Source organism: Hyla sarda, chromosome 4, assembly GCF_029499605.1.
Source record: "Hyla sarda isolate aHylSar1 chromosome 4, aHylSar1.hap1, whole genome shotgun sequence".
NCBI classification, from domain to species: Eukaryota; Metazoa; Chordata; class Amphibia; order Anura; family Hylidae; genus Hyla; species Hyla sarda.
The window spans coordinates 212,808,715-212,821,039 of NC_079192.1; the positions used below are offsets into that span (position 1 = coordinate 212,808,715).

Consider the following 12,325-nt stretch of genomic DNA (forward strand, 5'->3'; position numbering starts at 1 on the left):
TTTTATTGAATTTTATAAACATAAGAAATGTAACATATAACATATTATGACATCAGATGTGTCAGAGTTTACATATGAACATGCATAACAACCTTGACTGGTGGAGCATAATTGTTCATCCAAACAGTGTCATGCATATTCACAAAGGATCTATCAGGTCCAAAGGGACCTTAATTGAAATTTGAGAGCAAGAAAATAACAATAAGAAGGAAAACAATAAAACAATAAAATAGTGAGTCTCCATAACTTCTACAAAATCAATCAAAATTGCTGAATCAGGCAGTTGTCTGGTATTTGGTAGAATTCAGAATCGAGGTGTCACAAGGGTCAGCCGTCTTATACACTCGAAGAACCGCTCTTTTGTGTGTAGTAAGCTAAATTGTATCATAACTTAGTTTAGATAGTAAGGGTCTATGGGGGTTTATAAAGCTTAATCCAGGATTCCCATGAGGCTGTACACTCATCTCTTTTTCCCTTTTGACCAAAAAATATTAGCTCATAGTTATAATGAGATAGCAGTGTATTTATTAATTCGTTAATGTGTGGAATCTCTTTTGATTTCCATTTGGAGGCTAGTAACATTTTATATGACAAACATATGTGTACAATCGGAGTTTGTATGTTTTTTGGGAGATCTTCCAGACCCAGAAGTAATAGAAGTAATTCATCTTTAGGTTGTGAGCAATGAGGGATCAATTTCAAAATCATACTTTTTACTTCTGAAACAAAGGTAACTATGGCCGGACAAGTGAGGAAGATATGTTTTAGGGAGCCTTGTTCCCCACAATCCCTCCAACATAGTGGCGACAGGTGAGGAAAAATCAAAGATAATTTTTTAGGTGTGTAGTACCATCTATTGACAAACTTGCAATGATGTTCCCATAAATTAGCACATACTGTTGCTTTTTTTATCTTTAAGGATGTATTCAGCCATTTAGATTCAGAGAAGGATTGTCCCAAGTCGGATTCCCATCGTACCATCCCCGAATTTTTTTTTAACCATTTGTCTTCATTAAAATAGGAATAAAAGTTTTTAAGTCCCTTTTCTTTCTCCTTTACAGGATCAAGGAACCAAGTATGGAGGCTTTTTGGGAGCGAAGAAAAGGATTCAGGGAATTTTTGCAAGTGCTTCTGTAGAATGTTGTAATATTTTTTATCGGATTCGGGTATTTTGTAGTTTGACTGTAATTCATCAAATGATTGCATTTTGTTGTTCCTAAGTACATCAGAGATGTATTTAATGCCCAGATCCTCCCAATGTAGAATGTTCAGTTTAGGGAGAAAGAGCTGGAGAGATTGGAGTGGTATCGGGGAGTCCATGGTACCCTCAATTTTGTCAATGTTTATAATACTCGAACTCCACACTTTTCCCGCTATTGAGAGGGTTGGGGGAATTCCAGGTCTATTAAGTAATTGGAAGCGTGATTTATTTAATAGGGTAGTGCTCCAGTTCTCTATTTTAGTAATATTTGATTCAAGCTTAACCCATGGTTTCTGTTGTTCTAGGGGTATTAGCCATTCCAGGGATTGCCTGATAATAATAGATTTATAATAGGCATGATAATTGGGTAGTCCCATTCCTCCATGTTTAAAAGATTTTTGTAATGCCACTAGGGAAACTCTGGGTTTAGACTGACCCCATATAAATGATGTCATTTGTTTATTAAGACTGTTTAGTATGTTGGCTGGCACGTAAACTGGAAGGGATCGCATAACATATAAAACCCTGGGCATAATAAACATTTTGTATATGATGGAACGACCCATCCAACTCCATTCACCTTTCGTATATTTATCTAGAGAGGATTGGAGATCTGACTTTAGGGTGGAGAAATCTCCTCCCATGTTATGGACAGAGGAGGCGTCTGCTGGCACACTGCTTTACAATCTCCTGCTTACAAAGGCCAGAGGAAGCAGGAGACTGCAAAATGTTCCGTAGCTGTTCCTGCTGTCTTTTTCTACACTGTCGGTTATTTTTTAACATTAGATGAGTGCCAATGTCACTTTTTATATCTTATTTTGTTACTGGACTTACACTTGTTTTCTATATTGAGCCCCCCTATTATTTGGTTATACTTCTTTGGAATTACCTTTCGTTTCCATATGAATTATTGCTGCTGAAGTGTTTATAGCTTCGTATTTACAAGGCTACAAACACCTCAATCTTTTTTTTTTCTTACTGTGCCTATATTCTTAAAAACATAGGATGCACATAAAAATGTATCAATAATACAAATCAAATCTATGGTCAAGGCATATTGGATAGTTTTTATTCATTATGATCTAATATCTTTCTCTGTTTAATGCACATGATTGTTCGGCTGACACAAGTGTTTATTTGTTCTGAATTAGGATAGGGGAGGTAATCCACTGACAGACACTGCTAACAGTGGCTTATCTTATAAAAAAAAAAAAAAAAAAGGTCAAGCAGTTGAGATCCAACATGTCTTATTCTTCTTTCTACCGGCATCATCTATCGAGGGAGAGTCAGGACACCTCCAATCATATTAGACCTACTGAATTTGGCTAGCTCATCCATCTTTTCAGTAAAGAGGTTGGCCACCTTTTTTTTAATGGTTACAATAAGTCACTTACAATTACATAACCCTTCGCTGCTGACCCATTCTCTGTAATGAAGTAGTATGGGTACTTTCCCCTATTCCCTGATACTGAGTGTCAGCACACAGCTTCTCCGTCTATAGAGGAGCATGTGGCAATACATGATCATCCATAGCTGGTCATATTATGGACAGAGGAGCCATCTGCCGTCATACAGTGTCAGAGGATGGGGCAGCAATGTGTATATTTATATGTGCACAATTAAGGAAAAATTAAGGAATTGGTTTTATCTGATGAAATCACTCGTGTGGAAACAAGAAAGACTCCATAGAGTGTTATAGATTAAGCTGTACAGTTGTTTTCCGGCTACAAAGTGGCAAGTAAAAAAAAAACAGATATACCGTAGTTTGTGCCTCATTTGGACTCACGTATAAGCAAGCTATAATTAAAGTTTTAAAAACAAAAATAAAAACTAAATACCATAACAAAACAATTAAGAAATCAATAATGAAATGAATATTATGTAGACAGTACTAGTCACAAGTAGAATAGGAATATAGCCTTAGAAGCAATGAATTCAGTTCAGTTTTTGAATATGAATTACATTCGAAATACAACTTACTTAACAAAATACATGGAGTTAATAAAATCACACAAGTTAAATAAAAACAAAGTTATGTATTTATTAATTGTACAAGGCATGCACGGTTTTAATACCTGCTACAAAACATGAACATTCCTTTATGTGGAAACTGTACATTATTATATGACATTTTATTCTGAATTGGAATCTTCCATTATCTATGATGACATAGCACCCATAAGAAAAATGACAGTTCAAACATAATGTATAAGCAAAATGATGTATTAGTCATAGTTATATTGAGGGTACAGCTATGAAACAACATATTACAATTTAATACACAGTTATCATATTTGTCTGTTTTTTCAATTGGTTCATCTATAGATGCATATGTTGGCTATAAACATAATTGACTTGCATACTGTTCCACATTGCTACAGTATATTATTGTTATTTTGATATTTTGGTACAATAGCAATGTAATGTTATAGTGAAATAATGTATTTGTATTATGTGGTTTATATTTCTTTTTACTTCTTCCACTGAAATCTGTCTTCTGTGAAGTTTGTTTTCATAGTGTTAGTTTTTCGTCATTTCCGCATTATTGGCTTCCCTTTATACTTTCCTGAAAATAAATAAATAAGTATTTAGACTTGGAACCTGAAACAATACCTCTAATTGTTATGGTGGTGGCAGGATATGATCTAAAATTACGTGGCCACTTCCGATCCCATGACCTGCTATAGCTAGAAGGGGCACAGGCGTATCATTTATTGAGAGGGCACAGTGGCATTATTCATTGTTTTATGGTACAATAAGTCGGTACAGGGCACAGTGTTTGTCAAATTATTTTTGGGGACACAGTGTGTGGCAGTAATATACCAGGTACATAGCGTGTGGCAGTACTATACCAGGGGCATACCATGTGGCAGCACTATACAATGGGCATACCGTGCGGTAGAGATATACCAGGAGAGAAGTATGTGGCAGTAATATACCTAGAGCACAGGGTGTAGCAGTGATATAATAGGGGCATAGCATGTGGCAGCACTATACCAGGGGCATAGCATGTGGCACTAATATACCAGGGCACAGTGGAGGCAGTAATATATCCAGGGGCACAGCGTGCAGGCAGTAATATATCCAGGGGCACAGCGTGCAGCCAGTGATATATCCAGGGGCACAGCGTGCAGCCAGTGATATATCTGGGGGACAGCGTGCAGCCAGTGAAATATCCAGGGGCACAGCGTGCAGCCAGTAATATATCCAGGGGCACAGCGTGCAGCCAGTAATATATCCAGGGGCACAGCGTGCAGCCAGTGATATATCCAGGGGCACAGCGTGCAGCCAGTAATATGTCCAGGGGAACAGCGTGCAGGCAGTAATATTTCAGAATTTTCAGAGAAACAGTCTGTTCCAGTATTATTTTCAGGGGTACAGAATGCAGCAGTATTATTTTCAGGGGTACAGTAGGCAGTGGTATTATTTTTTGCGGTACAGTGTTAGCCAGTATTATTTTTAGAGAGTCTGTGACGGTATTATTTTCAGGGGCACAGTATGCAGCAGTATTATTGTCAGGGGTACAGTAGGCAGCTGTATTATTTTTAGGGGTACAGTATGCAGAAGTATTATTTTCAGGGGTACAGGAGGCAGCGGTATTATTTATAGGGGTACAGTATGCAGCAGTATTTTCAGGGGTACAGTAGGCAGCTGTATTATTTTTATGGGTACAGTATGAGGCAGTATTGTTTTCAGGGGTACAGTAGGCAGCTGTATTTTTAGGGGTACAGTATGCGGCAGTATTCAGAAAATACAGGAAACAGTACATTTCCATCCTCCAGAGTTCAGTCATTTTACCTATGTCCTTCATGGCACTGCGGCCACTAGGTGTGAACCAGGCTTTAGCGCTTAACTCGGACCTTTACCAGTGACAGACCTGGATGAGTGAACCTCACTAAAAAATAGTTGAGTACCCCTGGTGTAGAGCATACAGATACAAAGAGCTGCAGCTACATTTGACCTAGACCCTAATCTGTGCATACTGCAGCAGGAGGAATAGTCATATCTTTGGCATATCATATATATCTGTCTTATAATTACTTACAATGCCATGTAATACAGAAGTATTGTATTATACTCCTGCATGCATAATGTGGGAGAGAAAAGAATGTGTTTTAACACATTGATATAAGTTACTACTAAGTAGTGTTGCTCGCGAATATTCGCAATACAAATTTTATTCGCGAATATCGCATATTCGTGAATTTGCGAATATTCGCGAATATAGCACTATATATTCGTAGTTACGAATTTTTTTTAATTTTTTTATTTTTTTTCACAGTACACATCCGAGTAATCATCCCTCTCTGCTTCCAGCTTGTGTGGTGTAAAGAAGGCTCTAATACTACCGTGTAAGACTGGCGTACAAATTTTTGCATATGCTAATTTCCGCATATGCTAATTTTTGTTTTTGCTAATTTTTGCATATGCAAATTTTGCATATGCAAATTTCTGCGCATGCGGAAATAAAACGCGAATATTACGAATATGCGAATTTAGCGAATATATGACGAATATTCGTCCATATATTCGCGAAATATTGCGAATTCAAATATGGCCTATGCCGTTCAACACTATTACTAAGGTGAGGAAATAAGAATGTGCTCCACAGTAAGAATAGGTTCACATTTAGTGGGAATATTTGAAATGGTTAATCGGAAGTGATGTCTCCCAACTGTATGCATATGCACTTACATTGGTCTCCGTATAACTATGTCACTAACTCTTTTGATAGAATTAAAGAAAGAGAAAAGAGCTAGTAATCATGAAGTAATGCACACCTCCACATGCAAAATAAAAATATTTTTATATCAATTTATTAATGCATAATAGGCATACAAAGAAAAGAACTCACAAGTTAAAAGCAAATAAAAACATAGAAATTACAATGTAATCCTCACTCATCCCCCTATCTCACGCTGTAATAGCAAGGAACAACACCTGTCCTATATGTGCATACAATACATGTCAGTAAAGACTATGGAAAAGAGCCACATGACTGTGCAAATGAAGTAATGTATCTGCTATAAAGCCATACAAAAGATAGAAGAATCACAAACAAAACCATGACCACAATAAAAGACCAAAGAGTGTGATAGTGCAACCATGAATAAATTATTAATATAGTGAGACTAACTAAGTATACACAGAAAAGTGTGCTAGTGACTAGCTGTCTACTGAAACCATGTGTGTGTGTGCCTACAGCAATATGTGAATATGCTAGATAAGAGAAGCAATAGTCATGCCTGTGGAGATTACCACACCAAAATGACTCAGTATAAGGACAGCTGATCCAGGAGAAAAGGGACTTTCCCTTATCTAGCATCACATTCTTTGGTCTTTTATTGTGGTCATGGTTTTGTTTGTGATTCTTCTATCTTTTGTATGGCTTTATAGCAGATACATTACTTCATTTGCACAGTCATGTGGCTCTTTTCCATAGTCTTTACTGACATGTATTGTATGCACATATAGGACAGGTGTTGTTCCTTGCTATTACAGCGTGAGATAAGGGGATGAGTGAGGATTACATTGCTCGACTCTTTGTAATTTCTAGATTTTTAATTGCTTTTAACTTGTGAGTTCATGCCTATTATGCATTAATAAATTGATATAAAAATATTTTTTTCATTAACATGTGGAGGTGTGCATTACTTCATGATTACTAGCTCTTTTCTCTTCCTTTAATTCTGTCATATTTTGGTAATCAGTTTTGCACCCGCATACATTAGCTGTGCCCGTCTTTTTCTCTGTCTCTAACTCTTTTGATATACATCTGGCTAAAAACAATCTATAGATATGTTAGATATTTACAACAGTAGTGTTTTTTTTGTTGTTGTTTTTTTTTTCTTAAAGGTTTATTCCAAATATCCAGGGAATTTTGCATAAACTATACATTAAAATACAAATAGAGATTGTAGCCTTGCTGCTTTGCAGTAGCTAAGAAACACAGCCGACAATGGTATGTGATAAATCAGAGACTACATGTACTTCAAAGTTCAAGTAGTAAAGTACACTTTGACAGCTAAAAAAGGTAGTGCACTTCTGATCTTACGCATGTATAGTTGTCAAAACAGTTCTTAGTTACAATTGTGCAAATAGTCACATATCTAAAGGAACACATTCATGCTGTCTTAGGTGTAGCTATTTTGGCTACAGGAACGCAGAACAAACGCCTGCGAGTGATTGTGGTCATTACTGTCTTAGTGTACGTTCACATTGGAGCACATCCGCAGCGTATTTGGCGGTATTGACAGTCACGTGCGGACATACAGAGCTACAGCAGCAGCAGGGAGCTCTCTCTGCCATAACTCTGTGTGTGCTGGAAACACATCCTTGGTGTTGAATACGCTCCTGTGTGAACTTACCCTTAAAGTACATATACATTACTCTAAGTAGTCTACATTCGGGGAATATACTGGAATCCTGGCAGGATGGTGTGCAGTTGTAACTGCAGAATACCTGTGCAGTGTCTATTGATTTATATGGTCTGAATGTGATCTAGCAGTGCCCACATTAAGTCCATTTCCAAGTGTATCGAGTTTTCTACATGACTCAACAGTGTGGCCACCTAGTGTGTCGATATAGCCCCTAAATGTAGGCTACTTATCTGATGTAAAGAAGTCTTACTCAAGAGGAAAAAAAAAACAATCTTAAATTTACAGTAACAAAAAGTAATTCTGTACTCACTTCCCATTGCGTCTCTCCTTTCTGCTTCTGACACAAAGTGTTATGGAGCATGAAAGGAATAAGACAATTCCAAGGCAAATAAACACGATCTGAATGATCCCTAATGCATTCATTGGAGTAGTTACGCTGGATTTAAATTCATTTGCTTTATCTTTACCAATTGTTGCAGTCTAGAAGAAAATAAAGCACATATATATTTCAATACTGAGTAGGCTCCGACAAAAGTAAAAACTATCTTACAATAAATCACTAAGCTAAAGTTTAAAATTAGGAAGACAGAAAAGCACAAAGCCCACTCAATTAGTAAGTAATGTAAGTATTAAAAGAGTTTTACCACTTAAAGGAGAACTATCTTGCAGGAACACTTATGCCCTAACCAAAGAATAGGTAATAAGTGTCTGATCAGGGGAGGTCCGACCACTGTTAGTCCCTCCCCCCCCCCAATCTTATACACGGGACTCTGGCTCTCCCCAGGAATGGGGGATGTTGACTCCCACACGAAGTTGACACCCCCCCCTCCATGTATCTCTGTGGGAGAAGAACTGGATAGAGATAGAGATACATAGAGATACATAGAGTTGACAGGTTCCGTTCACCAGGAAAGCAGGGGTCCCATGCAGGAGATCATGGGAGGGTCCTCGGCAAACTAAAACTTATATCATATCCTTTGGATAGGGGATACATTTTTCTGCACATTACTTCTCCTTTAAGAAAGTTGAAAAGTTTCCCAATTGCCCATAGCAACCAATCCGATTGCTTCTTTTACTTTTTTGAGGCATTTTCAAAACTCTGATTGGTTGTTATGGGCAACTGGGAAACATTTCCTCTGCACGGGTTTTATTAAATCTCCTCCAAATCTTTTTGCAGAAAATAATGAGTAAATTGACTTTATGTTTCATCCATTTTTTTCTGCTGTGATACATTTACATGCAATTAGTTTTCTGCCAGCTTTTCCAGAAACATAGGGGGAGATTTATCAAAACCAGTGCAGAGAAAAAGCTAACCAGTTGCCCATAGCAACCAATCACATTTCTTCTTTCATTTTTGAAAAGGCCTCTGCAAAATGAAAGAAGCGATCTAATTGGTTGCTATGGGCAACTCAGCAACTTTTCCTCTGCAGAGGTTTTGATAAATCTCCCCCATACATGTATATCTTAAAAAAAAAAAAAAATTGCCAAAAAAAAATCTGCCCTTTTATTTGTTTCAGAGGCAAACATTATTAGGCGATATTAAAATAATTGCACTATTCATTTTTTTCCAAGTAAAAAGTCTCCCCATGCTCACCTACCTCATTTAACCATACTACAGGAAACATAAATTCTGACAGCAGGTTTGACAGAACGCTGAAATGGAAATGCAGAAAAGGTAAAACATTGTAAAAAGGATACCATCTGCCAATTAGTGTTGGGCGCGAATATTCGCATTACAAATTTTTATAGCAAACATCGCAAATTTGCTATATATATGAAATTACGAATATTAACTTTTTCGCATATGCGCATATTCCTTCTTTTAACTTGTGGGCCAACTAAAATGATGCAAATACACTTGTCAGAGGTTATCAACAACCAATAGTAAAGTTGCCCACTCCTCACTGTTTTCTTTTAGAATATGCGAATATTCCCATATGCGAATATAACGAATACGCGAAATATAGTATGAATATTAGTCTATATATCGCAAATTCAAATATGGCCAATGCCGCTCATCACTACTGCCAATGAACATTAACTATATATTATTATCTATTTGACTGCATGTTTCACCTAAAATATAACCTTCAATCAAGATAATAATTCTACGTTCACTTTAGTCAGCAATAGTGTTGCTCGCGAATATTCGCGATGCGAATTTTATTCGCGAATATCGCATATTCGCGAATTTGCGAATATCGCATATTCGCGAATGCGCGAATATTCGCGAATATAGCACTATATATTCGTGATTACGAAAATTCATTTTTTTCTTTTTCACAGTACACATCACAGTGATCACCCCTCTCTGCTTCCAGCTTGTGTGGTGTAAAGAAGGCTCTAATACTAGTACTGTGTGTGACTGGCGTGCGAATTTACGCATATGCGGAAATTTGCATATGCAAATTTTCGCATATGTGAATTTTTGCTTATGCTAATTTTTGTATATGCTAATTTTCGCATATGTTAATTTTCGCATACGCAAATTTTCGCAGATGCAAAAATAAAATGAGACTATTACGAATATGCGTATTTAGCATATATATGACAAATATTCGTCCATATATTCGCGAATATTCGCAAATTCGAATATGGTCTATGCCGCTCAACACTAGTCAGCAATAATTTGACAAATCTCATCACTATAGCACAAATTCAATGGCCCAGATCTATCCATCTGTCTGAATCCAAAACTGTCTGGTTCTGCCTAAAACAACCAACCACAGCTCCGCCCGTACAATATTTCTGTAACATATCACTTCATAGTCATTCCTATTATAATCCAGGTAACCCACCTACGAACAATGTTTATGATTAGAGAACTTTTGTCTCAAGTCCTTACATTTTTGGCCATAGGAAACCACAGAATTGAATATTGGCTTAAATGATATATACCGTATTTATCGGGGTATAACACGCACCGGCCTATAACACAAACCCTCATTTTTCCAAGGAAATTTGGGTAAAAAAGTTTTTTTTACCCAAATATCTTTGTTAAAATGATGTTGCTTGTACGTGCTTGTATACCTTGATAAATCTTTCTGGCCCCCCAGAAGCTGCTGCAGTTCAATGATTTAAAGGGGTATTCCAGGCAAAACCTTTTTTTTATATATCAACTGGCTCCGGAAAGTTAAACAGATTTGTAAATTACTTCTATTAAAAAATGTTAATCCTTCCAATAGTTATTAGCTTCTGAAGTTTTCTGTCTAACTGCTCAATGATGATGTCACGTCCCGGGAGCTGTGCATGATGGGAGAATATCCCCATAGGAACTGCACAGCTCCTGGGACTTGAGTCATCAGAGAGCAGTTAGACAGAAAACAGCAACTCAACTTCAGAAGCTAATAACTATTGGAAGGATTAAGATTTTTTAATAGAAGTAATTTACAAATCTGTTTAACTTTCCGGAGCCAGTTGATATATATAAAAAAGTTTTGGCCTGGAATACCCCTTTAAAGAGGCCGCTTTAAATCATGTAACTGCAGTGGGTTCTGCGGGGCGAGAGTCCCACCGCCTCCATTTCCCACGTCCCTCCACATCCCTGGCTTTCATATTTACCTCCTTCAGGCTCCGTCAGCGTCCTACGATGTCACTGTGCACTGACGAGTGATGTCGCGTTGAGGATGTCACTCGTCAGTGTGCAGATCACAGCTACAGCGCAGGAATGCCGTCGGGGCCTGCAGGAGCGTGCCGACAGGTAAAAATGAAAACCAGGGATGCCGCTGGAGTTACATTATTTAAAGCGTCTACTCGGCAGGGCCAGAAAGAGTTTATGGCGTATAACATTTTAGTTTAAAAAATGTGTGTTATTCCTTATATTCCTTATAAGTGTTTAGTATGTCTAGGTTGGTAAAAGTATGCTTTTCAACTTGCCAGTCATATTATCTGGCTACAATTGTCCCATGAAAAGATACTATTAAGCCTGAATTATGTCTTGTAGCAGTGTCCTGTTGCATATCATTAGGCTATGTTCACACGGCAGAATTTCTGCATGGAATTCTGCATGAAAGTTCTGCAGTGAATTGGCCATTCACGTCAATGAAATTCCTGCAGCGGAAATTCTGCTGTGTGCACGGAACAGCAAAACCCCTATTAAAGTGTATAATGGTTAAATCCATGCAGAATTCCATGCAGAAATTCTGGCATGTGAACATAGCCTTACCAATTCTTCTGTGACTTGAAAAAGAAGGGGCTTGAGGGGTCTATCTGGGACCCTTTAAAGATCTTATTTTAACACAATGGCCCTGATTTACTAAAGTCCAACTGCCTTTTTTTCTCGGTTTATGCGCCTAAATTTTTGTCGCACCCTCCATGCGACTATTTCTGTGCCCAAATTTTATGCTGCACAACCTACACTTTTGAAAACACTCGGGGTGTCTTTTTATGAACTCTGCTCTGAAATGGCATGGTTTAACCAAAAATGGGCGTGTTCCCATCAAAAAGGCGAAAATACTCAGAGTACTTCAAAAATCACTCTAGAAAAAGCGTGAGTTTGGCTCACAGAATAACCGACAGCAAAGAGGCCGAGTGAAAATCCAAAAATGGAGTGATTTCTAACAAGGGACTGTTTGCCATTGTGTTTTGTGTGAAAGTAACTTGTTTTCTAACCTGAAAACATTTTTTACAGTTCAACACTTTTATGAATAAAATATTGAATGCATTTGTGATAGTTCATGTTTTGTTTTTTTGTTTTTTTTAGCACATTTCCAATATTAGGTTTAAATAAATTTAACACCAAGCT

The 12,325-nt window shown here is 37.4% G+C and overlaps 1 protein-coding gene across 1 annotated transcript in view; it reads right to left on the reverse strand.

Annotated features, from left to right (window-relative positions):
• Positions 1 to 3,640: 3,640 nt before the first annotated feature.
• CD36 (CD36 molecule) overlaps positions 3,641 to 12,325 on the reverse strand; it is a 52,659-nt gene continuing 43,974 nt past the window's right edge. Inside the window, exons 11-13 of the mRNA XM_056573423.1 lie at positions 9,180 to 9,234; positions 7,892 to 8,061; positions 3,641 to 3,767 (exon numbers count right to left, since the gene is read on the reverse strand). Coding sequence (XP_056429398.1) covers positions 3,758 to 3,767; positions 7,892 to 8,061; positions 9,180 to 9,234 — 235 coding nt within the window. The 3' untranslated portion in view covers positions 3,641 to 3,757. The remainder of the gene's footprint in view (positions 3,768 to 7,891; positions 8,062 to 9,179; positions 9,235 to 12,325) is intronic.